At 41.4% G+C, this 27,129-nt stretch overlaps 1 protein-coding gene across 2 annotated transcripts; it reads left to right on the top strand.

The window, feature by feature from the left end:
- The first annotated feature begins 1,660 nt into the window (after positions 1-1,660).
- Positions 1,661-26,955, top strand: NAE1 (NEDD8 activating enzyme E1 subunit 1). Of its 2 annotated transcripts, XM_032613809.1 has the most exons (20): positions 1,661-1,785; positions 4,937-5,040; positions 5,130-5,190; positions 6,910-6,940; positions 7,683-7,754; positions 7,995-8,074; positions 8,677-8,786; positions 10,666-10,775; positions 11,689-11,751; positions 12,148-12,211; positions 13,122-13,213; positions 14,951-15,010; positions 15,104-15,237; positions 17,771-17,846; positions 18,086-18,125; positions 19,380-19,466; positions 20,303-20,395; positions 23,395-23,509; positions 23,595-23,644; positions 26,630-26,955. In XM_032613809.1, exons 1-20 carry the CDS (start codon positions 1,733-1,735, stop codon positions 26,737-26,739), a joined length of 1,605 nt encoding a protein of 534 aa, XP_032469700.1. In that variant the 5' UTR covers positions 1,661-1,732; the 3' UTR covers positions 26,740-26,955. The 2 variants fall into 2 exon arrangements, with proteins under 2 accessions (XP_032469700.1, XP_032469701.1); XM_032613810.1 differs by lacking the exon at positions 7,683-7,754 and having other exon boundaries at positions 1,664-1,785; positions 26,630-26,865.
- Positions 26,956-27,129: the final 174 nt, after the last annotated feature.

Genomic DNA, 27,129 nt, shown 5'->3' with positions numbered 1-27,129 from the left:
GGCAGGACAGATTCTTCCCTTTAAGCTTCAGAAGGAGCATACTGCGCACACTTTAATTTTGGACTTCCAGCTTTCAGAACTGTGAAACAATGAATTTCTATAGTTTGTACCAGTCTGTGGTACTTTGTTACAGCCGCTTTAGGAAAATAATACACTGAAGTATCTTTTTTATGGGACACCACCAACACAAACCTTTTTCAAAATCTTATATTTCTTCATAGGCAGTATGACTCCCCTCTGCCAAATTTGGGGATGTTTTCATTCATGCAGTCCATGATTGCACTGAACCCTCACCTGTTGCCTTTTGACCTTCCCACATTCCGTGGTTGTATTTTATTATCCCTTATATTTCACCTGTCCAATTGAAAGGAGGACATGTGACAGCATAAGCACATGACAAACTGGGAGAGTCTCATGCCTCTGTTTCCCATCAGTTGTGTTCCATGGGTGCTATGTAGGGATCAGGGAAGTCATGAGTGGGTGTGCCCCCACCTGATCCTGGAGAGAGCACCTGGGGGAATTACATCCATCATTGCTGCATCATTACTGTCAAACTGTGCTCCTTCCCCTGTTCCCATTCCAGGGTGGGTTGGGGTGGAGATCTGTGCCCATTTTCACCTTATTTCAGGTAATTATTAACCTGAAGATGCCTGTAGAGTCTGGGAGATAGAGAGGAAGGAATCCTCATGTCCCTCCAGTCTCCTTTCTCTCCCCCTTCCTCATGGGGTAATCCCCTTCTTTGGCATCCATCCCCAAAGGGATGTTTCTTTTCAGGAAGTGGAGGGCTTTAAATTCCACCTTGCTTTTATGTTCTCTTCTCAGTCCTCGTGACCTGGCCCCTGCTGTCCCTCAAACTTCCCCTGACCACTCCCTACCCTTCACCTAACTCCACACCACACCAAAGTTTAGTGCCTCAGCCTGTCATGCCTTCTCTGCCTCCCAGGGATGACACCGGCTGTTCCTTCTGCTTAAAACATTCTACTTTGCCCACACCACGTGAAACATTCCTGGAGAGGGGGAGTGGGTGGGGTTCCTCTGCCCACCTCTCAGCTCCCCAGCTTCACATTGTCTAGTGAGTACTCGTTTACTGTCCCTCTCCTGTCTTGGGACGATGAACTCCCCTAGAACAGAGCCCCAGACTTATTCCTCTTTGCATCTGCATCCAGGAGCAGCTAGCTTTGTGATTGGAAACCTGCCCTAGTGTGAGCTTGTTGAATGACAGGATGGAAGAAATGGGTGAATAATAATGATCATAATAATGAAAGTTATTATTCAGACATGATTTTTTGTGAGTCTTGTTCTGTGTATTCAAAATCTCATTAAAGACTAATAGAACTCTGTGAAGGAGGCTCATTTATCCCCATTGCACAGAGGAACAAACTGAGGATATGAGCGGTAAAGAGCAGATCTCACAACCAGTAAGTGGTTAAAATCTAAATCTACCTGATTCCAAAGCTCGAGTTCCCCACAGCTACTGCGTACATATTCTCGGACTGGCGGACTAGAGGGTCTGGTGCACTGGGGAGGACTAGATTACCAGCCCGGAGACTGAGCTTTGGCCGCACACGCCTGGCGTACAGGCGACGCGTGCGCAGTGCAGTGACGGCGCCCCCTGCGGGCAGCGCGCAGGAGGCAGCTGCAGCGAAGGGGGCTTAGTGCGCCTGCGCGCTCGTGGAGGTGGTGGCCGTTCTCGGTAGTGGCCCGGCGGCTCATCCGCGCGGCGGGCGCGGCCATGGCGCAGCCGGGAAAGCTGCTTAAGGAGCAGAAGTACGACCGGCAGCTGAGGTGAGCCAGGGCTCACCGAGTCGGGCGGGCCAGCGGGTTCCTCTGCGTCCGGGCCGGGGCTAAGCGGGCGGGCGGCGTGGTTGGGCCTCCCTCAGGCCTCCCACCGGGCTGGGCCGGGCCGTGCAGCCGGCGCTCAGGGTTCCGGCCTGGGGCCGGAGGTGCTTCCCGAGGGCCGGGACTCGCCTTCCCCGAGGGGCGCGCCCGCCCGCTCGCCACGCTGTGTGCAGGTCGAGGTGCACCGTCCCAGCGTCAGCCGGGTCACCGGGGCGGCTGCCAGTTCCACCTCGCTGTGCTCAGGCTTCTCGTTTTGCAGAATGAGGGGATCGGGAATACCCCATCCCGGCCGCAGAGAGCAGCACCGAGTCTTAGGTATTGTTCTAAGCCGGAGCTGTCCACTAGAAATATAATGCTAGTCTCATGTAAACCACCTGTGTAGTTATATATATTTTTTGGTAGCCACATTGAGAAAGGAAAAGTAAACAGGTGAAAATAATTTTAATAATGCAGTTTACTTTATATAACCCAATATATCCAAAGTATTACCATTTTAATGCATAATCAGTATAAAAAGTTATTAGAGATATTTAACATTTTTTTCCATTCTGTCCTTGAAATCCAGCACTTTACACTTATAGCACATCTCAGTTTGGACTAGCCTTATTCATTAGCCACATGTGGCTAATGGCTACCTTAATGGACACTGCAGGTCTAAGCCATTGGGCTGGTTCTTGACTACTTCCTCTCCCATGCCTTTTCTCCTAACACTCCCCATTCCTTATTTATTGATCATCTTCTGTGTGTTAAGGCAGCAGAAGTAACACAAATGTTTGGCCCGCTTCCTTTCTGGAGCCCCCAAGCCAGAAGTTACAGTATGTCCCTGAGGACTGGAACCCATTTGTACCTACAGCTTAGTGCTGGGTTAGGGGCTTTATGCACTCAATTCGGAGAGCAGCCTTGAAGGTAGATATTCTCTCTGCTTTATAGATGGGGAAACTGAGTCTTAGAGAAGTTCTGTAACCTGCCCAGTTTCCCATGTATTTGAACCAGGATGTAAACTCAGGTCCTTCTGGCTTTTTCAGAGCTGGTACTATCTGCTCCTGAGCTTCTGGGGAAAGAAGCAAGGTGGCAGAGCCCTTGTAACCAACTTGTGTTCTCTTGTAAATTCTTGGAGATCCTTGTGTTTTGAATGCAGATGTAACCATACATGACAGAGCTGAGAAAATATTTTAGATTACTAAGTAACTGTGACAAAAAAGCATTTTTGCTGAGTCCAGTCCATTAAGGAACTGTTTATTGGCTTTGAAGTGTCAGAGGGAAGTGGTTACAAGCAAAGCAGCAAAGCTGTTGAGCCAGCTAGCAGTCAGCAGGCCCTGCTTTCCTTAGGCCAGCAAGAGAATAGAGAGGATTGATTTCTTGTTTGGGCCGTTTCTTGAAATATATTACCTAGGGATGCACCAGTATTCTTTTAGGCTTACTTTCCAACTACCCGGGTATCCATCAACCAAATATGTCAGGTGTCTTCTGTGTGCCCTACTTTCACAGAAAAAACAGACATTTCCAGTCTGTCTGGTTCTTCTAGGCTATTCCTCCATGCATTTGACAGTTATTCAGTGATCACTTATCCTGGGCAGAGCACTGTATCGGGCATTGGGGTTCCAGTGGTGAACAGTGGGAGTGGTCTGGACCCTTATGGAGCTTAGAGTGGAATGGAGAGATGGGTGTTCAGCAAATAAAACACCAAATGAGGGCTTCCCTGGTGGCGCAGTGGTTAAGCATCTGCCTGCCAATGCAGGGGACACGGGTTCGATCCCTGGTCTGGGAAGATCCCACATGCTGCGGAGTAACTAAGTCCGTGTGCCACAACTACTGAGCCTGTGCTCTGGAGCCCACGAGCCACAACTACCGAAGCCTGCGCTCCTAGAGCCCATGCTCTGCAACAAGAGAAGCCACCGCACTGCAACGAAGAGTAGCCCCGGCTCGCTGCAACTAGAGAAAGCCCAGGCACAGCCACGAAGACCAAGCACAGCCAAAAATAAATAAATAAAATAAATTAATTAAAGAAAAAAACCCCAAATGAGGCAGTTACAGTTGTGATATGCTCTGGAGGACATATGGGCTACATAAAAAGAGGGAATCTGCTTTAGATCAGGTGACAGGGAAGGCACCTTAAAGTCTATCAGTCCTCCAGGCTATGAAACTTTTCTAATGACTTGGGCTCCCCCTCTACTAGTTCCTATACTGACAAGAAAAGATATATTAGTTAATAGGCTTTCTGGGCGAAGGTAACCAGGTTGGATCAGCTGTCATGATGCTTATTTGATCATGTACCTTGCCATGTTGATGATATGCTGGTGTGACAGGATATAACATATATTTCAGGTTATAACATATATTTCTAATCCTTATTACATCTTTCTGTTTGTTAATGTATGCATTTATTAATCATGCTATTAGAATGTTCATTGGGAATTACATTTTAAAGCACTCTTATTGAAGTCAGTGTGAAGGCTTTTCAGATGATAATTCAGTTTTCTTGGTAAAGCTTTTCTCACTCTTGCAGACGTCATGGTGATAAGTCCTATGTCAAGATCTTAAATATTCTGGATCCCTATAACTTAAGGAAAAATGAAATAGAGAATAATAGGTTTTAAATCTAAGGTACTTCTCGGGACTTTCCTGGCGGTCCGGTGGTTAAGATTCCACACTTCCACTGCAGGGGGCGCAGGTTCAATCCCTGGGAGGAGAACCAAGATCCCACATGGCCCACATGCCGCGTGACACGGCCAAAAAAAAGAAGAAGAATAATAAATAAATCTAAGGTTCTTCTCTAATGTTAATGACTACAAAGACTTTCTGTTCTGTAAGTTATCTGGCTTGAAAAGAGTAATGGACTAGGAGCTGGAAGACCAAATTTTTAGTTCTGATTTAACTCCCCCTTTAACCATGCCAGGCATCAACCTGTTTGAGTCTCAGGTTAGTCAGCTATGTAATCCCCATAACACCTCCTGCTGTTCCTGTCTCGCATATTTGCCGTGGTTGTCACATCAGTTATTCTATACGAGAACACTTTAAAGATCAAAGATCATGATTCAAATAAAGTTGTATTTTCATGAAAGCTTTGAAAACGTTAAATTTGTGTGTTCTTTTGTAGGTTGTGGGGTGATCATGGGCAAGAGGCTTTAGAATCTGCTCATGTTTGCCTAATAAATGCAACAGCTACAGGAACTGAAATTCTTAAAAACTTGGTACTACCAGGTATTATACTTTTGTTGTTGTAAATTTACTTCTTTAAGGTTTTGAGCTGGAAATATATATTCTTGACTGACTCTTGTTTTGTCTCCCAGGTATTGGTTCATTTACAATTATTGATGGAAATCAGGTCAGCGGAGAAGATGCTGGAAATAAGTATGTTCTATTCTTTTCAAATACCTGCATGTTAGGGAAGGCAGTGCCTTGTCATGGGAGAGCAAGGCCTGAATCGCAGCTTCAACTCCTCAATCAGGGTGACTTAACTTCCAGGTGGAAATAGTCCCTATGCTTAGGATCATGGCAAGGATGAAGTGAGTTAATATAGGTAAAGTGCTAGCACAGTGTCTGGCAAATAGGCCTTTAGTAAAAGATACCCATCATTACTGTCTTTATTGTTGTTATTAATGAAAAAGGGTAGTCATTATTACTTTATTTGTGAAATCTGGATCCTTCCTGAGTCCTTATATTGATTCCTAGATGTTAGTATATAATTAACAATAATTGTATTTTCGGATTATAAGATAGTAAAAGCTACCTTTTGTTTGTGGTGTCTTCTAAGCTTAGTCCAGGTATATCTCTTTCTACACTATACTGTCTGTAAAAATGCTGTTCGTTTTTCTTTTTATAAATTTATTTATTTATTTTATTTTTTTGTCTGTGTTGGGTCTTCATTACTGTGCACAGGTTTTCTCTAGTTGTGGCGAGCAGGCATTACTCTTTGTTGCGGTGCGCAGGCTTCTCATTGCGGTGGCTTCTCTGGTTGCGCAGCACGGGCTCTAGGTGCGTGGGCTTCACTAGTTGCAGCACGCGGGCTCTAGAGCGCAGGCTCACCAGTTGTGGTGCACGGGCTTAGTTGCTCTGCGGCATGTGGGATCTTCCCGGGCCAGGGCTCAAATCCGTGTCCCCTGCATTGGCAGGTGGATTCTTAACCACTGCGCCACCAGTGAAGCCCTAAAATTGCTGTTTTAAAGATGGCCTGCATATCATTCTTTAAAGATGATCATATTTAGACTTTCAGAGCATTCCCCAATTTGGATTTCATGCTTGCCTTTTCAGGGACTTGGAGTCTGGGATCTCTCATTATATTTGTCAGTAAACAACAACAATGAGTAAATAGAAGGGAAATCAGAATTTGGTTCATATTGAGCTTTGTTATCTTTTCTCTGGGTGGTAATACAAGTTTCACTACCACAACACCCTTTTATTGGTATCTATAAAGAAAAAGTCCATTTATCTTTGCTTGCTTGGTTGGTTAGAACAGGGTATAGTAAGAATGAAGTTTCTTTCTCTTGTGGAGCTGCTGAGCTTGTGCTCCAAGGGTACCCTGACTCTGATCAGCAGACTCAGATCTGGACCTTGGGGCACAACAAGGGTATGTGTGGGAGGAACCCTGAATAAATCTGTTATAGTTACCTGCAAAAGCAGACTATTCAATGCAGCATTTCCCAAGTGTGGTCAGTAGCTGTTAAATGGGCAAATGGATTCCATGGTCAAATGAGTTTGGGAAATGGGTCAAATTAAACTAAATATTTCTTTAGTGTAAGACTTCAACATCATGCGTATTACATATATTATGAATTTCCAAGAGAGAATATAACATATGTTGTTTCCCAAACTTTTTAAAGCCCGGGAACCCTTTTCTCTCAGAGCATTTTGTGAAATTCATGTTCTGTGGTACATACTTTGGGAAACATTGATTTATTAGCCTGTCTTTGGTTACAGGTTTCATCCAGCTTTCTTCCTCCAGGAAGGCTGTTACAGTCTGAAATTAAAATATAGTTTGTTTTAAACTATGAATGAAATGCACCTGGTATTACAAATAACCTTTCCTTTATAGTCAGAGAAGCCATTAAATTTGTTTTTATTCTGTTTTAGTTTTTTCCTTCAGAGAAGCAGTATTGGCAAGGTAAAAAATCAGTTTGTTATAGAATATAGTTGTATTTGAACATCCAGTGATGCCACTGTGTTTCGATTGTTTGAAAAGCTTTACTTTAAAAGAGCTTATTATTCCTCTGAGAAAAAAGCTAATTATCTCATTTTTTTTCTGATCTCGTAAATCTTTATATGCTTGGTAGTTTAAGAACTTAGAAGTACTATTCGTGTTTTTATTATCCTGTATTAAAGTTAAATATTCAGTGATGTTAATGTTCAGAGGTTGGAGTATTTTGGTTAAGAAGATTTTTTTTTACCAAGAGTTAGTCAGAATGTGTCTTAGTTTTGTATTTCATATTAAAAATCTTACAAAACCATATGGGTCAACTTAGTTTAGTATTCTGAATAGAAATGACTGTTTCTTTAATGACTGACCTCTCATGTGCAGGACTGTAAACGTGGGAGGTTAGAGTAAGTCTCAACTTGACTCAGAATCTCCCTGCCTGCTCCCCAGGGTTTTCTGGTCATTTGCCTAATCAGAAAAGTAGAGTGCAAGTCATGTAAGCATTTAAGAATTCTGAATAATGATGGTTTAGCTCTGTTTTAAGTAATACTCTGGTTTAGTCCCAGTTTAAACACTATGAAAAGCAGAGTTGTCATATCTGTGCATGGAATTTGGGTTGTTTTACAGTGTTTTTGCCTGATCTGTAAATTAAGGGGTTACATTTTAACCAAATTTTTTTCTAATTCAAGTAAAATATTTTGTTTTTAAAAAGAACCGAGCTCAAGCCGCCATGGAATTCTTACAAGAATTAAATAACGATGTCTCTGGGAATTTTGTGGAAGAGGTATATATATATATGTATATATATACACGTTATTATTTCTGGTCAGAAATTTAATTTTTTATTAATTCAGAGCCCTAGGAATTTAGAATTTTGAATCTTTGTATATTTATGTTGAGAGTTGAATTATTTTAACATTGGAGTCTAGCATTTACCTCACTTGTTCTAAAGTAGCTTAACTGTTTCTGTCATCTTTAATATGATTGTCAAATTGTTGGATTTTCTTTCCCCTGTCCTATTTAGAGTCCAGAAAACCTTCTAGACAATGATCCTTCATTTTTCTGTAGGTTTACCATTGTGGTTGCAACTCAGCTTCCTGAAAGGTAAATTTTTAAGTTAATTTGTTTTTATTTTAATCTCTTATTAGATTTGCATAGTTTTGTTTTCTCTGCAGAGTCTGGGGTCCTTAAAATTCTTAAACTCCATAGAAATCTTTAATTAGAAGTGCTTATAGATCTCCAGCACTAAAAAGATAGGGAAGAGAAAAATACTGAGATGTGAAACGTTAAAAAAAATATATTTAGAACAGTTAAATTGAACATTGGTTATTTTTTTAGTGAAAAAAAAAAAACTAGTTAGAATTAATTATAGGGAGTGCTTGGTGCTGTATACAAAGGTTTTATAAATATTTTCTTCTTTATTATGGAAATGTTTAGGAGATGTCTTTCAGTAGCATTCTCCCTAATACAAAGGACTAGGTTTTCATATCTCTCTAGTCCAAAAGATATACTTTCTTTGAGACTGCAACCTTGTGGAATTTCTTGCTTTTCAGCATATGTTTATGTAAATATGCTGTATATGTAAATGCAATAGATATATCTTTGCATTTATTATTTAGTAAGAAAGTTGCTTTATTTTAAAGCATTTTCACATTTGGCATGTTTCCATTTGCTTATGTTCTTATCTTTTGTGCCTTCTTTTACAGTACATTACTACGTTTAGCAGATGTCCTCTGGAGTTCCCAAATCCCTCTTTTGATCTGTAGGACATATGGACTAGTTGGTTATATGAGGATCATTATAAAAGAACATCCAGGTAAAATTGTTGCACATATGGGGCTTCCTATTGGTTACTTTAGCTATAATTTTAGGAACTTGACAATTTAGAAAGTCAGTTTTAAATCACAGAGTAAATTTGTAGCATCTCAACTCTGGTTATACGTTCAAAGTGGCAGTCAGAATCAGTAGGCTTTAATCTTTGTATTTCCTTTACTTAGCATTATAGAAGGATACAAAGCAGGAGATACAACAGGTGCAGCTGCTTCATCTTATTAGGAGGCCCAGCAGCTATGCAAATACCTAGCTTTTTTTGCCTCCTAACCTACATAGGGCATGTATGTCTGGCACAGGTAAGAGCCAAGGTATGTGGGTTACACTGACACAGAAAGGATATGCCACCTTTTCCCCCACCAGTATTCTATTCCATTCTCATACAGGCATTAGGCTTCCCCAGTTCAGGTGTAATTGCACACAGCAAGCAAGGCATTTACCTAACTACTGTTCCAAGGAAACAGTGTTTATAGGAGACTGAACTCATCCATAGGCAGGCTTGCATCAGTTCAAGTCCCTTTATTTAGAAAATTTTAATCTTAAATTATCATATAAAGTTTTCGTTCAGTACTCCTGCATTGCTCTGAGCCAGGTACTCTGCTAGTGTAATGACAGTCATTGGCATTGGTAGCATCACTGAAAAGTGGTATCTGCCTGGGCAGCTAAGGAGTGGCTTTTGAGGATAAATTTTTGGCAGTGGTGCTGGGTCATTTAAGAGTTGTAAGTAGGAAAGTGACGAGGTAAACATTTTGTTTTAAACCGGTCACTCTGAAACCCGGTGGAGAATGAATGGATTTGAAGGGACAAAGATTGGAGACAAGGGTTGCTTTTAGGAGATTTTCAGTGGTCTAGGTAAGAGAAAGAGAGAGACAGAGAGAGATCCCCTGACTGAGGGCAGATGTTATAAGGATAGGGAAGAGGGGGTAGATGGTAATGAAGGTTAACATTGCTAGCTGTGTGCCTGCCTTTATGTGGATTATTTCATTTAATCTTTCCAATATCCTTGTAAGGCTGATACTGTTTTATCTGCTTTTTACAGATAAGGATGCTGAGGCATAGAGAGATTAAGCTATTTGCCTAAGGTCACACAGCTGGCAAGTGACAGAATGGAGCCTAGCTCTAAACACTCACTGAAATTACACTTTCCCATGCTCCCCTATGTGGAGAGCTGTGTATGAAGTGACATCAGAATGTGGGGAGGGACTGATACTGGGCCAAGGAAGCTCGAAGTCAGGGAAGACCATCACATTTCTAGGGAAGAGGTCTAGGTAGATGGTGATGCTGTCTGTTGAAGACCACAGGCGGAGGAAGGGTAGGTTGTTGGGTGCTATCGGAACGCAAATTTTACCTATTTTGATCTTTTCCAATTGTAATAAGAAAATTCTTCACTAAAGGAATCTTGGTTTTACTTTTATTAAAACTATAGTCCAAAAAAAAAAAAAACTACAGTCCACTTAAAATTTGTGCATTTAGTAAAATACAAATGTATATGTAAATTTAACTCAATAATGAACAAAACCATGAGAAAAACCTGTAGGCCCTATGCCCATTTAAAAATTACAGATTTCCTGGCTTCCCTGGTGGCACAGTGGTTGAGAGTCTGCCTGCCGATGCAGGGGACACGGGTTCGTGCCCCGGTCCGGGAAGATCCCACATGCCGCAGAGCGGCTGGGCCCGGGAGCCATGGCCGCTGAGCCTGCGCGTCTGGAGCCTGTGCTTCGCAACGGGAGAGGCCACAACAGTGAGAGGCCCGCGTACCGCAAAAAAAAAAAAAAATACAGATTTTCTAAGTTCCTATAATGTACGTACTGCCAGCAGTATTGCTAAAGAAGTAAGTTTATCTTTTGGGATTGTTTGTTTCACAGTAATAGAATCTCATCCAGATAATGCATTAGAGGATCTACGACTGGATAAGCCATTTCCTGAACTGAGAGAACATTTTCAGTCTTATGATTTGGATCATATGGAAAAAAAGGTTGGTAGTGTGTGTGACCTTCCATTTATAGGTATACTTAAAACTTTGTTTTTAACCTAAGGTTTTTGAATTACAAAGTGAGGAAATACTATAAACCTCCGTAGTCCTGTCATCCAGGTCACATAGTAACAACATTGTACCTAATTTGTTTTAAATAAATCTATCTTTCCCCAAAATTTAAAAACTTTTTTATTGAAGAAAAGTACATTAACTGAACATATCTGTGTAATCAACACCCAGGTCAAGAAATTGAACATTAACATATCCCAGAAGCCCTCTTCATGGCTCTTTCCTAAACAAATAGATGTCCTTTTTAAAACAGTTTGAATTTGGGGTGGTGTTTGTTGAAATTGACTCCTCTTAAAACTTATTTTTAGTGTTTGAGAATTACCAAGGCAACTGCATATTTCATTATAGAAATAATGATATTTATAACAGGTCATGTAATTTAAGGCATACACACACACATACACACACACATATATTTTTTTTTTCCCCTGACTACCCATTAATTAAATGCAGGTATTTGGTTCATCAGAAAACACAGAAAGGATCCCTTTTCCTTAGTCTAGGATTGGTATCTGAAATCAAGATACTTGAGCTTTGTTTTTGGGTGGCAGTCCCTGAGACAGTTTTCTTAATGGTAGAATGGGGACAATCATAGTATATACCTGCCTTATTAGAATTAAATTGGACACTGCCTTCAAAATCTTTGTAAAGCAGTTTTTGTTAACCCAGTTCATTTTCCTTTGTTCATTATTCCACATATACTGAGAGATGTAAACATTGTTGAATAATTGAATTTAATAAATATTGTTGAATTTGTTGAAAATGATATGGTATAGTGAAAAATAAATGTCAACTAATTAATGTTAACTAATACTGATATTTCCTTTGATTCTTTTATTTTTAGGACCATAGCCACACTCCATGGATTGTGATCCTAGCTAAATATTTAGCACAGTGGTATAGTGAAGTATGTCCTTTCTTGAAAAAAGAAATTCCATATATGACTGTATTTTTTCAGTTTATTATAAAGAACTTCATTGGAGGGGGTGGGACATTGATTTTTTTTCCTTATGTGGTTATAAGGCAGCTGATTTAAACTGCTAGTTTAAATCTAGCAGTTTCTCTTTTGATACTGACATTTTTATTAACAAAATGAAATTTGAACAAATGTCATTCTGAAACTGGCAGTGGGGAATGAATGTAGAGAAGTGGCCCACAGTTTCTGTTTTCTATCAAGTCAGCTGATTTTACCAAGGTATAGATTTGCTGATGAAATCTCATATGGATAGGGGGAAACTGGACTTTCAGTTTCCATATTTTGAGTTTTTACAACTAGATTAAAAATTTTTTTAACCCAATTTAGACTAATGGACGAATACCTAAAACGTATAAAGAAAAAGAAGACTTCAGAGATTTGATCAGACAAGGTAATATGGGATGTGATTAAATGTATAAAGTTTGAAAAGCATATTGCTTGAAGCTAATGGTTATTGAATTTCTGTCAACACCTTTGTCAGATGATGCCATCATGAGATTTTCTTTTTTTAATTTGTTTATTTTTGGCTGCACTGGGTCTTCATTGCTGCACATGGGCTTTCTTTACTTGCGGTGAGTGGGGCCTACTCTTCGGTTCGGTGCATGGGCTTCTCATTGCGGTGGCTTCTCTTGTTGTGGAGCACGGACTCTAGGCGCGCGGGCTTCAGTAGTTGTGGCTCGTGGGCTCTAGAGTGCAGGCTCAGTAGTTTTGGTGCACGGGCTCAGTTGCTCCGCGGTATGTGGGATCTTCCTGGACAAGGGCTTGGACCGGTGTCCGCAGCATTGGCAGGCGGATTCTTAACCACTGCGCTACCAGGGAAGCCCCCATCATGAGCTTTTATTTTATTTTCCTCGGGAGGTTAAGGAGCCACTCCTTGTGTAGTTTTAAGAATGACCAAAAAAAAAAAAAAAAAAAAAACCCAAAAAAAAAAAAAAAAAAAAAAAAAAAAAATGACCAGTGGGCTTCCCTGGTGGCACAATGGTTGAGAGTCCGCCTGCCGATGCAGGGGACACGGGTTCGTGCCCCGGTCTGGGAAGATCCCACATGCCGCGGAGCGGCTGGGCCTGTGAGCCATGGCCGCTGAGCCTGCGCGTCCGGAGAGGCCACAACAGTGAGCGGCCCGCGTACCGAAAAAAAAAAAAAAAAAAAAAAGAATGACTAGTGATGAGCCATATTTCTTCTTAAGGTTCAGTATCCAGTCCTCCCTTCAGAATCTGACAAGGTTATCTCCATAATGCTGGGGGGAGAGAAAGAGTGAAAAGAAAAGGGCTTTGTTTGCTAATCAATTTCTATTTTAATAGGAATTCTAAAGAATGAAAATGGGGCTCCGGAAGATGAAGAGAATTTTGAAGAAGCTATTAAAAATGTGAACACAGCACTAAATATAACTCAGGTATTAAGAGCTGATGAGGTATTCACAAATGAAAGGTGTTTTCTGAAGTCCTCATACGTGAAATAGTTGATTTTAATTTTAAATTTCTCAAACTGTAGAGTTGGTTAGAAATTAATATCTATAATCAGCTTGAATATTCTTTTAATAAGATTCTGTATTGTCCTTGTTAAAATGGATCTCAGTGCTTCAGCATATAATTTGATACAGTGATTTATATAAATTAATTGTTTGAAGTACATGATTTGTGAATAATAAGTGTTTTGGGGTAGGAATTATATAATGAAGGTGGTATTTTGCTGGTCCAAAATAGTGTTGCCTGAAAAGTTAAATCTTACCCTGCTTTGCTTTTGACAGTAATTATTTGGATATATTGGAAGATGTTCTTAATGACATTATATACCTTAAAAATTACTTGGAGGGGGGCTTTCCTGGTGGCTCAGTGGTTGAGAGTCCGCCTGCCGATGCCGGGGACACGGGTTCTTGCCCGGGTCCGGGAAGATCCCACATGCCGCGGAGCGGCTGGGCCCGTGAGCCATGGCTGCCGAGCCTGCGTGTCCGGAACCTGTGCTCCGCAACGGGAGAGGCCACAACAGTGAGGCCCGCGTACCACAAAAAAAAAAAAAGAAAAAACCCCAAAGAAACAAAAAAGATTTGTACATTTGGCTGAATGTAAAATTTACCCCAATTAAAAAAAACAAGGTTCTCATGGTTGGGGGACAGTGAACTAAGCAAACAGACAAACGTACCAGGTGCTGTGAACAAAATAAGAGTAGAACAGAGGTAGAGCATGATGGAGAGGAGGTCTGGGATCAGGAGGGGCCAGGGAGACTCTCAAAGAGATGTGTTTAAGCAGAAGCCTAAGTGAAGTGTCATGCAGAGGTCTGGAAGAAGAACTTTTCAGGCCAAGGAAGCACATGTGCAAAGGCCCAGAAGTGGGATGATGCTTGGCATTTGTTCAAGGATCAGTATGAAAGCCACTGTGATTGGAATGAAGTAAACAAGGGGGAAAGAGGTGGGAGGGATTTAAGTTTGGAGAGGCAGAAAGGGCCTGATCATAAAGGCACTGCAGGCCACTAAAGTGTTTTGAGCCGGGGAATGGAGTGACCTGATTTATATTTCTAAAAAAATTATTCTGGCTCTTGTGAGGTCAAAAGACTGTAGGGGACTGGGAGTGGAAGCAGAGAGAGCAGTTAGGAATTACCAGTAAGAAAGTTCTTTTTTCCACACAACAGTAGAATCAAAGCCTAAGATTTCTATAGTTTTTAGTGATGTATGATGTTCTTGCTAGCATTAAACGTCCTTAATTTAACTACCTCATTTCTGTCAGAGTGGTTGTCTCTTTCAGCAGTCACTAATTAGGGTGTAAAGGTTTCAGATTTTTGACAAGATGGAAAAACATGAAGGACTACAAATCTAGCTTGGTATTAATGTCTGTTATCTTTGTTCTGTCTTCAAATATGACTATAAAAAGATTTACTTAGGCTCCTTCTTTACTCTATTTATGATGTAAGAGAATAGGTCAGTCTTTAATGCTAACAGCAGTGGGCAGGAGGGGACTTTCTTCCCTTCACTCTTTCGCCAATAAATCTCCATCTGGTGGTGATTCTGAATAAAAGTCTTAAGTTTGTATTTGAACTTGTTTGGAAAATTGCAGTGGAAGTTAAAGTGGGCAGTGAAAATAAAAGTGAACTTATATTAATTCTTAGTATAAGTAAATGTTTCCTGTTCCTTTGTTAGATCCCAAGCAGTATTGAAGATATATTTAATGATGATCACTGCATAAATATCACCAAACAGGTAACAATAACAAAAAAAGTAAAAATAATGCCACCTTAACCTATGGGTCAAATTCAGATGTCACTTAATATTAATTTTTTTTGCTTCTTTTAGACTCCGACATTTTGGATTTTAGCTCGTGCCTTAAAGGAATTTGTGGCCAAAGAGGGTCAAGGAAATTTACCTGTTCGAGGCACAATTCCCGATATGATTGCAGATTCAGGCAAATATATAAAACTGCAAAATGTGTAAGTCACCTGTTTTCAAACTATGTAGTAGAAAAATCAATCTGTTTATATTAGAGATGAACATATTTTATCAGTCTACCAGAAATCAGAAATCAAATGGAAACCTGTTATAATCTTATCACTTTAAAAATAATCTAAGGGACTTCCCTAGGGGCATAGTGGTTAAGAATCCCCCTGCCAATGCGGGGACACAGGTTCTATCCCTGGTCCGGGAAGAGTCCACGTGCCGCGGAGTAACTAAGCCCGTGTGCCACAACTACTAAGCCTGTGCTCTAGAGCCTGTGAACCACAGCTATGGAAGCCTGCACGCCTAGAGCCCGTGCTCCACAACAAGAGAAGCCACTGCAATGAGAAGCCTGCACACCACGACAGAGTAGCCCCCGCTCGCCACAGCTAGAGAAAGCCCATGTGCAATAGCGAAGACCCAATGCAGCCAAAACTAAATTTATAAAAATAAGCTAAAAAACTTAGGGGGCAGATTTTTAAAATATATATATATTTTTTTGTGGTACACGGGCCTCTCACTGTTGTGGCCTCTCCCGTTGCGGAGCATAGTCTCCGGACGCGCAGGCCCAGCGGCCATGGCTCACGGGCCCAGCCGCTCCACGGCATGTGGGATCTTCCCGGACCGGGGCACGAACCCGTGTCCCCTGCATCAGCAGGCAGACTCTCAACCACTGCGCCACCAGGGAAGCCCATGTTTTATTTTTAAGAATAGTTTTTTTTTTTTTTTAATAAATTTATTTATTCATTTATTTATTTTTGGCTGTGTTGGGTCTTCGTTTCTGTGCGAGGGCTTTCTCTAGTTGTGGCAAGCGGGGGCCACTCTTCATCGTGGTGCGCGGGCCTCTCACTGTCGCGGCCTCTCTTGCTGCAGAGCACAGGCTCCATACGCGCAGAGCTCAGTATTTGTAGCTCACGGGCCCAGCTGCTCCGTGGCACGTGGGATCTTCCCAGACCAGGGCTTGAACCCATGTCCCCTGCATTGGCAGGCAGACTCTCAACCACTGCGCCACCAGGGAAGCCCAAGAATAGTTTTAAGTTCACAGCAAAATTGGGCAGAAAGTATAGAGTTCCCGCATACCCCCGAAGGGTCAGATTTTGTTTTTCATATTTCAAGATAAAACCTAACATTTGAGCACTTAACTCTGTGCTATCAACTGTTCTATGTATTAACTAATTTAATATTCACAATAGCCCTATGAGAGAGATACTATTATTGTCCCAGTTTTACAGGTGAGAAAACTAAGACATAGTAGAGGTAATTTTTTCAGGGTCTGACAGCTGGGAAATGGCAAAACCAAGATTTGAATCTATGCAACTCACCTCTGTACTCTTAACCATGGCCCTATACTCTCTTTTGTCTGTAATTTAAAACTTTGAAGTCTTCAGTTTTGATGAATTTTTTGTCATTTTCATAATTTAAAGAGTTCATGACTATAGATAGATACCTATCCAGGTATCACTAGCCTGAACCCAGGTAGATTGTCATAAGGACAGGTCTCAATGGATATTACCCTTGTGTACTTCGGGCATGGTGCTGATGAATCCAGGGCCACTGGCCTTGTTTCTTCAGGGGCCAGATAATGACACACAGAGAAGGTCTCTGTTGCCTAGACAGATTGTATGCTTCATCTCAGTCATTCTCTAACACATCTTTATTGCCCTAGCCTAAAAGTTCAACTACCTAAAACTTGGGAAAAGTCAGTTGAGGACAAAAGAATTATGACCTCATATCAGAGGTAGTCAGCTTAACACTGATTGTCTCTAGAGGGTGAAAGTGTAAATAGACTTAAAGAAAAGTTTTACATGAATTTGTAGATGGACAGTTTTGAAGTATTTAACTTGCCTTGGACTTGACTTCAAGGAGATGGTGTTCTTTTGCAACATATTTTGTTAGGTCCTCTGTCAGAGAAGCATGGATCATGGATCTCTCTAGAAGGGCAGTTTTTAAGTTAGTATTGAGGGAGCCTAGGTTATTAGTGCAGTCCAAGAATCCATCACCAACCACTAACAGGTGCTGGTAGAATTTCCATGGCATTGTCACATTTGATGTGTTTTCAGATCAGTATTTTTTCATGAAAGGGAAAGACATTTTTTGTTTGATTCATGGTGAGATTTAGATTTGGTAATTATTTATTTATTTATTTATATTTGGCTGCATTGGGTCTTTGTTGCTGTGCACGGGCTTTCTCCAGTTGTGCCGAGTGGGGGCTACTCTTCGTTGCGGTGCACGGTTTTCTCATTGCCATGGCTTCTCTTGTTGTGGAGCATGGGCTCTAGGCACGCGGGCTTCAGTAGTTGTGGCACGCGGGCTCAGTAGTTGTGGCTCATGGGCTCTAGAGCTCAGGCTCAGTAGTTGTGGCACATGGGCTTAGTTACTCCGCGGCATGTGGGATCTTCCCGGCCCAGGGCTCGAACCCGTGTCCCCTGCACTGGCAGGCAGATTCTTAACCACTGCGCCACCAGGGAAGTCCCCAAATTTGGTAATTTAAATATTCGTTAATAGTAGCTTTTTGTTGTTCTTTTCCAGTTACCGTGAAAAAGCAAAGAAAGATGCTGCTGCTGTGGGTAATCACGTTGCCAAATTGCTTCAGTCTATAGGCCAGGTAAGCTGCCGGGCACACTGCCTTTGATGGACAGTACAGCTCCATATAGGCCTGATTGCATCATGTAACTCCAGCCAGAAAAGGCTTAGAGAGAAGGTGTGGCACTGGCTCAGAGCTTCTTTAGAGGTGTCCTCACTTGCCTGCTAATGAGAAGGCCTGTCATAGTGATGGGCTTTGTGCTGCACCCTCTGTTAATCTGCTTTTATACTGGAGCAAAATCTGCATTTATCTCTTTACAGGCACCAGAGTCCATTTCAGAGAAAGAATTAAAATTACTCTGTAAGTCACCTTGACTTAATTTCCTTATTTTGTTTGATAAAAATGTGCCATGGGAAATGTTCCCAGCAATTTTAAATGGTTGAAATTAAAATTTTTCCATGGTCTCAGTGGTATTGACACAGGTAATTATTGGGTAAGGTTTTTTTTTCTCATGATAAATGGAGAGGGTGTTCTAAGACTGGTCAGAGGTAGAGCATATTTATCTAATGCTAAAAAGACATGAAGATCAATTAATTGAAAATTATCAGTAACACAATTATTTTCAGCTTACTCATTTTAAATAACTTGGGAAAGTTTTATCTGAAGGCTTTGGGTGTGAAGTCTTGAGTCACATGTACATTGACAGTATTGGTTTAAATACTAACTTCGGTCAGTGTTAAATGACTGTGATAGAATTAAGAATTTTGCCATCTAGTTTCAGAGTGGCTAGGCTCCTGGGGTCTTCTCGATAACTCCTGAGTAGGCCCAGAGAATTTAAGAGTTAGTTTAAGAGTAATAAAATCTGTTTTACATGCCATCTGAGGATTTTTCCCTGTAGCTATGACCCCTGGTTGCTGCAAAAGTCTACATTTTGTATGTTACCCGTCCTTAAAATTATTTATCCAGATTATTCATTTTAAGACTCTTCAACGTTTGTTTAGGCTTAGTTTCAATGTTTTGTTCCACTACTGATCTTACACCGTGTTTATGCATTAGTGTTTGTGCTACTAGATTATATGATACCAGATTAAAAGCTGGATGTGTTGGGTATTTGGGAGTTTATTATTCTGGTCTCTATTGGAATATGTTTGAAAATTTCCATAATACAAAGTTTTTTGCTTTTTTTTTTTTTAAAGCCTTACATATTCTCAGAGCACAGTATGTATAACACTCTCCTTCAGTACTGCTTGTCCATAATAATGATAAAAACTACTATTCATTGAGCCCTATCAGGCATTCTGCTTGGTACGTACTGTACACAGTTACACTCTTGATCCACAGAACAGCTCAAACGTAAACAATATATCTCCATTTTACAAGTGAAAACTGAGGCTCAGAGAAGTGCCATCACCTATGTAGTCAGTGCTGAACTGGTTGTAATGCCAAGGACATGAATTTAAGATAACTTGTGTTCTGGTGCCATCTCTGCTAACTATTAGAACCTTTTCTTCGTACTTCCATGTCTGTAAAGAGGATACACAGAATTTCCTCTTCCTAATTGGGATAGTCATGTATCTTAACCATTTACTTCCATAATGTCTCTTCTGTGTTCAGGCAGCAATTCTGCATTTCTTCGAGTGGTGAGATGTCGATCCTTAGCTGAAGAATATGGCTTGCATACAGTTAACAAGGATGAAATTAGTAAGTAAGAACCTTTTTTTTTTTTAAAGTGAGGTTTTTTCCTTTTAAAATTTATTTATTTATTTATTTTTGGCTGTGTTGGGTCTTCGTTTCTGTGCGAGGGCTTTCTCTAGTTGCAGCGAGGGGGGGGCCAGTCTTCATCGCGGTGCGCGGGCCTCTCACTATCGCGGCCTCCCTTGTTGTGGAGCACAGGCTCCAGACGCGCAGGCTCAGTAGTTGTGGCTCACGGGCCCAGTTGCTCTGCGGCATGTGGGATCCTCCCAGACCAGGGCTCGAACCCGTGTCCCCTGCATTGGCAGGCAGACTCTCGACCACTGCACCACCAGGGAAGCCCCAGTAATAACCTTTTGATGCTAGGTTATTAATTAATTCTAAGGATATAAATATTTTGTGTATAACAGAATGTATAGTAGAGTGTATGGTGATAACATAAAGGATAATGTAAATATTTATACTCTAAATCTTATTCTATAAACCTATCTAAGAGGTCATAATTTCAAATATAAAACTTAATATATACATACATAAAATCCTATTTAGGTCACTGAGTAAGTTGTGTGATATGTAGAAGAGCTAAAGTCAGCATACTACTACCATAGTAGAGGTTATGTGACCATAGCTAATAGTCTATAAGACCTTTGGGTTTTATCTCAGTAACGTATCTCCCTTTATTTTATAGTTATTTATCATTTTCTATTTTATTGTCACAAAATATTTAAATTTTATGATAGAATTGCCTTGTATTCTGAAACTTTTTGAGTATATAGTAAATTCAGTCCTTCCTTGTTTTTATGTCATGAATTATACAAATTATACTGAAATTTTTTTCCTTTCAGTTTCCAGCATGGACAATCCAGATAATGAGATAGTATTATACTTAATGTTACGGGCTGTTGATAGATTTCATAAACAACATGGTAGATATCCAGGTAAGAATAGCAATCAAATTATCAAATACAATAAAATCTTGTTTTTTGGCCGCACAGCATGGCTTGTGGGATCTTAGTTCCCTGACCAGGGATTGAACCCACGCCACAGCAGTGAAAGCTCCAAGTCCTAACCACTGGACCACCAGGGAATTCCCAATAAAATCTTTTTTTTTTTAATTAATTAATTTATTTTTGTCTGCGTTGGGTCTTTGTTGCTGCGCGCAGGCTTTCTCTAGTTGCAGTGAGTGGGGGCTACTTTTCTTGCGGTGTGCAGGCTTCTCATTGCAGTGGCTTGTCTGTGTTGCAGAGCACGGGCTCTAGGCATGCAAGTTTCAGTAGTTGTGGCACATGGCTCAGTAGTTGTGGCATATGGGCTTAGTTGCTCCGCAGCATGTGGGATCTCCCCGGACCAGGGCTCGAACCCATGACCCCTGCATTGGCAGGCAGATTCTTAACCACTGCTCCACCAGGGAAGTCCCCAATAAAATCTTAAATAAATACTTAAATAGAATGAAATCTTAAAGGATTCTTGGGGTGTTTGCAGTAGTGATGCTTGAAGTCACACTGTAAACTATTTACACCTGGTTCATCTCAGTGAGGAAATACCATTTGGTTTTTAAGTGTAACCAGTTGCAAGTAGTGTTTGATTCAACACGGGACTGTTGGTTGATTGCATATAGGATAAAATTTTTTCCTGTCAGTTTGTACAGTTTACTTCTAAGACTCACACTGAGTTTGATTTAGTGGAATGAGAAAGCCACAAGAAGTATGCCTGTGATTTCTGAGCTCAGAACTCTGAGGATGTTTCTTTGCTCAGTATCTATTTTTTGTTATCTGTTAATGTAGTAATTGGGGAATTGGCATATGCTCAAAGGTCTTCAGTTGCCCAGGATATCTTTATTAAGATTGTAATTTTAATTGTGCAGGATTATTGCATAGCAGCACATTCTGGGTGTGTCATAAAACCTGTTGCCCCAACTGATGTAGTATACCCACTGAGTTATAATCTTAATGAGCAAGCTTACCAGAAAAGGAAAAGGAATAAACAGCAAATATGTATTGCTTTATTTGTATTGTTTGCTTAGAATGTATTTTTGGTTATCTCTTGCATAACCAACCATCCCCAAATTTAGTAGTTTAAAACAATCGATTTTTCTGTCTCATTGCTTTGTATGGGCTGGGCTCGGTTAGGCAGTTCTCACTGGGGGAAGGGGATCTCATGGAGTTGCATGATGCCTGGGGCTGGAGTCATCCAAGAAGACATGCTCACTCACGTGTGTGGCACTTTTAGTTGGGATATCCGGAACTGCTGTGGGGGGAGCGGGCGGGTACTGGTCAGGCCTCTGTCTCCACATGGCTACTTGGGGCTTCCTTTTAGCATGGGAGTCCTAGATTTCTTACATAGTGGCTGCCTTCCCCAGAGTTAACATTCCAAAAGACCCAGGTGGAAGGTACAAGGCTTTTTATGACTTGGCCTTGGAAGTCACAGCATCACTTTTGTCATGTTCTGTTGGCTTCACAGGGTCACATTAGATTAAGAGCAGAAGGGGGACCACACAAGGGCACGAAGAGGTGTTCATTGGGGAGCCATCGTGGGAGATTAGCTATTACATAGAGCATAGGCTTTGGAGTTAAACCTAGGTCCAAATCCAAGTTCTATCTATCACTTATTATCTCTTGATCTTGGGTGAGTCACTATTTCCCTCCAAGTCTCAGTTCTCTCAGTATGGAAAGGTGATAATAATAACTACTCTATTAGATTGTAAGGGTTAGATACGTGATGTATGAAAATCACTTAACATACTGCTTAGCTTTTTTTAAGTACTCAATAAAGGGTAGATGCTACTATTTTGAGAAGGAGTGATGATAGGTTTTTTTTTTATTAATTTTTATTTTTGGCTGCATTGGGTCTTTGTTACTGCACACGGGCTTTCTCTAGTTGCGGCAAGTGGGGGCTACTCTTCATTGCGGTGTGCGGGCTTCCCGTTGTGGTGGCTTCTCTTGTTGCAGAGCACAGGCTCTAGGTGTGCAGGCTTCAGTAGTTGTGGCATGCGGGCTTAGTAGTTGTGGCTCGCAGGCTCTAGAGCGCAGGCTCAGTAGTTGTGGCACACGGGCTTAGTTGCTCCGCAGCATGTGGGATCTTTCCAGACCAGGGCTCAAACCCGTGTCTCCTGCATTGGCAGGTGGATTCTTAACCACTGCGCCACCAGGGAAGTCCCAATGATAGTTTTTAAACTAGAGGGGTTAAAAAATAAAATAAACTAGAGGGTTTTAGTAATACCTGGATATTATGGCAATTACATTTTTCCTTCCAGTAGTAATAATAATAATAGCTTACCTTTGGAGACATCATAGTTTCATCATTAAGAACTGCCTGGGCTCATATCACAGTTTTGCTACTTATGAGCTAAGTAACTCGGGCAAATAACTTAATCTGTCTGTGCCTCAGTTTCCTTATCTGTAAAATGAAGATAATAATAGTGCCTACTTCATAGGGTTGCTGTAAGGATTAAATGAATTAATATTATAGATGGTGTTTAGAACAATGTCCAGCATCTATTAATGCTCTGTAAGTGTTACCTATTATTATAGTTTTATATATGTCATTTAGTCTCCTGGAAATGGGTAATAAACGCTATAAGTTTTATAAAGGGTATAAATAGGACATTACTTTCTCATTCATTCAGTTCTATCAAATAATTACTGAGCACCACTACGTGTCAGATACTCTTCTAGATACTGGGTAAGGAGCACTGAACAAAGCAGATTTGTCAAACTCAAATTTTTAATAGATTTTAGATGGTTTCTTTGATTGTTACAGGTTTGTGATAGCTGCAAATATTTGTCTCATACTTTCCATTATTTTTGTTCTTAATTCAGTTTTACACCTTAATGTTTTGACTAGAATACCTAAAACTGGATTAAATAAAGGAGATAGCCAATAATTTTGAGTCACATATTTATTTTAATGAAAATTAATTTGCATATATATATTTTAGGGGTATCTAACTATCAAGTTGAAGAAGATATAGGCAAGTTGAAGTCTTGTCTCACTGGCTTCCTTCAGGAATATGGATTATCCATAATAGTGAAAGATGATTATGTCCACGAATTGTGAGTATTTTTTTAGGGAATGCAAGAGACAATACTGTCCTGTCATAAGGCTAATCTATGTTCATGTCTCCATCCTTTCCTGTAGTTGCCGATACGGAGCTGCTGAACCACACACCATTGCTGCATTCTTAGGGGGTGAGTTCCAGAGATGAGAAGACTGTCACCTGTTGTTATATAGTACAGTTATGAAGTTTTGTTTTCCCAGCTGTTTTAACTAGGGAGGTCAGTGAAGCACATGTTAATATTGAGTTTAGATTATTTTGGTACCCCCCAAACTTGTTTCCCTGCTTTCCATCTCTCCCACTGCTGTCTATTTTAAACTCCTGGAGAGTAATTAATCTTTCTAAAGCATAGCTCTGATTGTGTCTCTCACTTAACCCTCTCACCTGGCAGTACACACATATACACTACAGTAGTCCTCGGAAAATAAATCCAGAGTCTTTCATTTGACATTTAAAACATTCTGTGTTGGGCTTCCCTGGTGGCGCAGTGGTTGAGAGTCCGCCTGCCGATGCAGGGGACACGGGTTCGTGCCCTGTTCCGGGAAGATCCCACATGCCGAGGAGCAGCTGGGCCTGTGAGCCATGGCTGCTGAGCCTGCGCGTCTGGAGCCTGTGCTCCGCAACGGGAGAGGCCACAACAGTGAGAGGCCCGCGTACCACAAAAAAAAAAAAAAAAAATTCTGTGTTCTGGTTTTACCCAGTCTTTCTGGCCTTGGTTTTTTCAAGTTACTTGCTTTTCCCCTAGACATGCCCTTTGATTTCCCGCTCCTTGAATCTTTACCCCAATCTGGGCCCATTTGCCTTAAGTCTCCCTGTTGCCTGCATGTCTAAAATCTACCTGTTCTTCAGGACCCAACTCAACAATACCATCTCTTAAATAAAACTCCTTGGAGCCTGGAAGTTTGAGGTCAGGGCCAGCATAGTTGGTTTCTGGTGAGGCCTCTCTTTGTGGCTTGTAGGCAGTCACAATCTTGCTGTGTGCCATAACCTCTTCTTTGTGCAGGAAGGTGAGGAGGCTCTCTGGTGTCTCTTCTTATAAGTATACTAATCCCATCATGAGGGCCCCACCCCCATGACCTCAATTACCTAATTACCTCCCAAAGACTTCAACTCCATCGCCAAATATGGTAACATTGGGGGTTAAGGCTTTAACATATGAATTTTTGGGGACATGCATTCGGTCTATAACATGTGCATTCTATAATCATTCTGCACAAGTCATTTCTTTCAGGTCTTTTTAAAAATATTATCTTCCCTGTGAGGCCATCCCTGATTCATTTAAAACAGTCCCTCCTCTTGCATCATATCCCCCTTCCTTGCTTTTTCTCCTTAGCACTTAGTCACTTGATGTTTTACTTATTTGTAAATTCTCTCTCCCTCACTACTGAAAAGTAAGATCCATGAGGATAAGAACTTTTGTTTTTTGTTCCCTGCTGTATCCCTAGTGCCTAGGACAGTATCTGGTACACAGTAGAGTCTCAAATTTTATTGAATCAGTGAATGTGAAAGCGGAAGCTTCAGATTATAAAAGATGAAAAATTGTTTTCTTGGTAGTTTTTTTTTTTTTTCTGTTGTTTTGTTTTGAATAGTAACTTTAAAACTTGTTACTGTTACTATATACTCAGACTGTTACTGAGTATAGCAGTCTGGGTATCTAATATAGATCCTTTCCAAATTACACATATTCCTTTACCCTCCCTTTTTTTTTTTTTTTTTGCGGTACGTGGGCCTCTCACTGTTGTGGCCTCTCCCGTTGCGGAGCACAGGCTCCGGACGCGCAGGCCCAGCGGCCATGGCTCACGGGCCCAGCCGCTCCGCGGCATGTGGGATCTTCCCGGACCAGGGCATGAACCCGTGTCCCCTGCATCGGCAGGCAGACTCTCAACCACTGCACCACCAGGGAAGCCCTACCCTCCCTTTTTAAAAATATTTATTTATTTATTTTTGGCTGCATTGGGTCTTTGTTGCTGCACGCGGGCTTTCTCTAGTTGTGGTGTGCGGGCTTCTCATTGTGGTGGCTTCTCCTGTTGCAGAGCACGGGCTCTAGGCACCCGGGCTTCTGGAGTGTGGCTTACGGGCTCTGGAGCGCAGGCTCAGTAGTCGTGGCACACGGGCTTCGTTGCTCCATGGCATGTGAGATCTTCCTGGACCAGGGCTCAAACCCGTGTCCCCTGCATTGGCAGGCAGGCAGATTCTTAGCCACTGCACCACCAGGGAAGCCCCTTTATCCCCCTTTTTTTTTTTTTTTTTTCGGTACGCGGGCCTCTCACTGTTGTGGCCTCTCCCGTTGCGGAGCACAGGCTCTGGACGCGCAGGCCCAGAGGCCATGGCTCACGGGCCCAGCCACTCCACAGCATGCGGGATCCTCCCGGACCGGGGCATGAACCCGTGTCCCCTGCATCGGCAGGCGGACTCTCAACCACTGCGCCACCAGGGAAACACGCCCCCCCCCCTTTTTTTTTTTTTTTTTTTTTTTTTTTTTTTTTTGCGGTACGTGGGCCTCTCACTGCCGTGGCCTCTCCCGTCGTGGAGCACAGGCTCTAGACGTGCAGGCTCAGCGGCCAGGGCTCACGGGCCCAGCCGCCCCACGGCATGTGGGACCTTCCCAGACCGGGGCGCGAACCCGCGTCCCCTGCATCGGCAGGCGGACTCCCAACCGCTGCGCCACCAGGGAAACACACCCCCCTTTTTATTATAAAACATGCACAGGGTAAAATTCAAATGCAACAGAAGGGTATCCTTTGAGAATCCTTTCTGCCTATATTTAGCCTTTAAAAAAAGTGCAGTCATCCATACTATTGTTTTGACTTTTTCTTGCTTAATATATTTTGCCAGTCTTTTTAAACCACCATAATTAAAAATACTTCTTTTAAACTGTGGCATAATATGCCAGGGTGTGAATGTATATAACAAAATTTTTATTTCCTTTAATAACATAGTTATAAAAAATTGTAGTCCTTTGTTTTGATATGACTCAGTAAGTTATGTCTGTTTTGGATTACTTTTAAACATCTTTGGTTTCGGAAAGGAAAGGTTTTCTGTACAGAATTGAATATTTTTATACAACTCTTGAAATTTACCTTTTTCAAAGATTTGCTTTTCTCCTTTTTCCTTGCAGGAGCTGCTGCTCAAGAGGTTATCAAAGTAATCACCAAACAATTTGTAATTTTTAATAATACTTACATTTATAGTGGCATGTCACAAACTTCAGCAACTTTCCAGTTGTAGAATAAGTACCCTATAGTGTGTTAATGATTGAAACTGTAATTGCCTTCAGTTTGTGCTCCAGTCTGTAAGGTTCTGCTAAGGGAGAACTGTTAAGTTGTTTCCTTAATAAACATTTTTCTCACTTGTAATAATGTAGTCTTGTTCTTTGGGGAGCTGAAGTGGAGGGAGGAAGGAAACGGTTTTCTCAGAGAATAAAAGCTATCCATTTCTAACTGAGCTCATTATTTCTGGCTTGCTATTTCAAAGTTACTTAACATTGAAATGTCTTGTATGGACCTCCCTTGTGGTGCAGCGTATAAGAATCCGTCTGCCAATGCAGGGGACGTGGGTTCGATCCCTGGTCCAGGAAGATCCCACATGCCGTGGAGCAACTACTGAGCCTGCACTCTA

Source organism: Phocoena sinus, chromosome 19 (genome assembly GCF_008692025.1).
Source record: "Phocoena sinus isolate mPhoSin1 chromosome 19, mPhoSin1.pri, whole genome shotgun sequence".
In the NCBI taxonomy this organism is placed as follows: domain Eukaryota; kingdom Metazoa; phylum Chordata; class Mammalia; order Artiodactyla; family Phocoenidae; genus Phocoena; species Phocoena sinus.
The sequence above is the reverse complement of the archived record's forward strand: the minus strand, read 5'-3'. Positions and strand labels throughout refer to the sequence as shown.

Bases quoted from the DNA above. Each gene is read 5' to 3' on its own strand.
- NAE1 (XM_032613809.1), top strand. From the start codon at position 1,733: ATGGCGCAGCCGGGAAAGCTGCTTAAGGAGCAGAAGTACGACCGGCAG. The intron at 6,941-7,682 runs GTAAAAAATCAG...GTTTTTAAAAAG, and splicing joins AGAGAAGCAGTATTGGCAAG to AACCGAGCTCAAGCCGCCAT. The intron at 7,755-7,994 runs GTATATATATAT...TGTCCTATTTAG, and splicing joins CTGGGAATTTTGTGGAAGAG to AGTCCAGAAAACCTTCTAGA.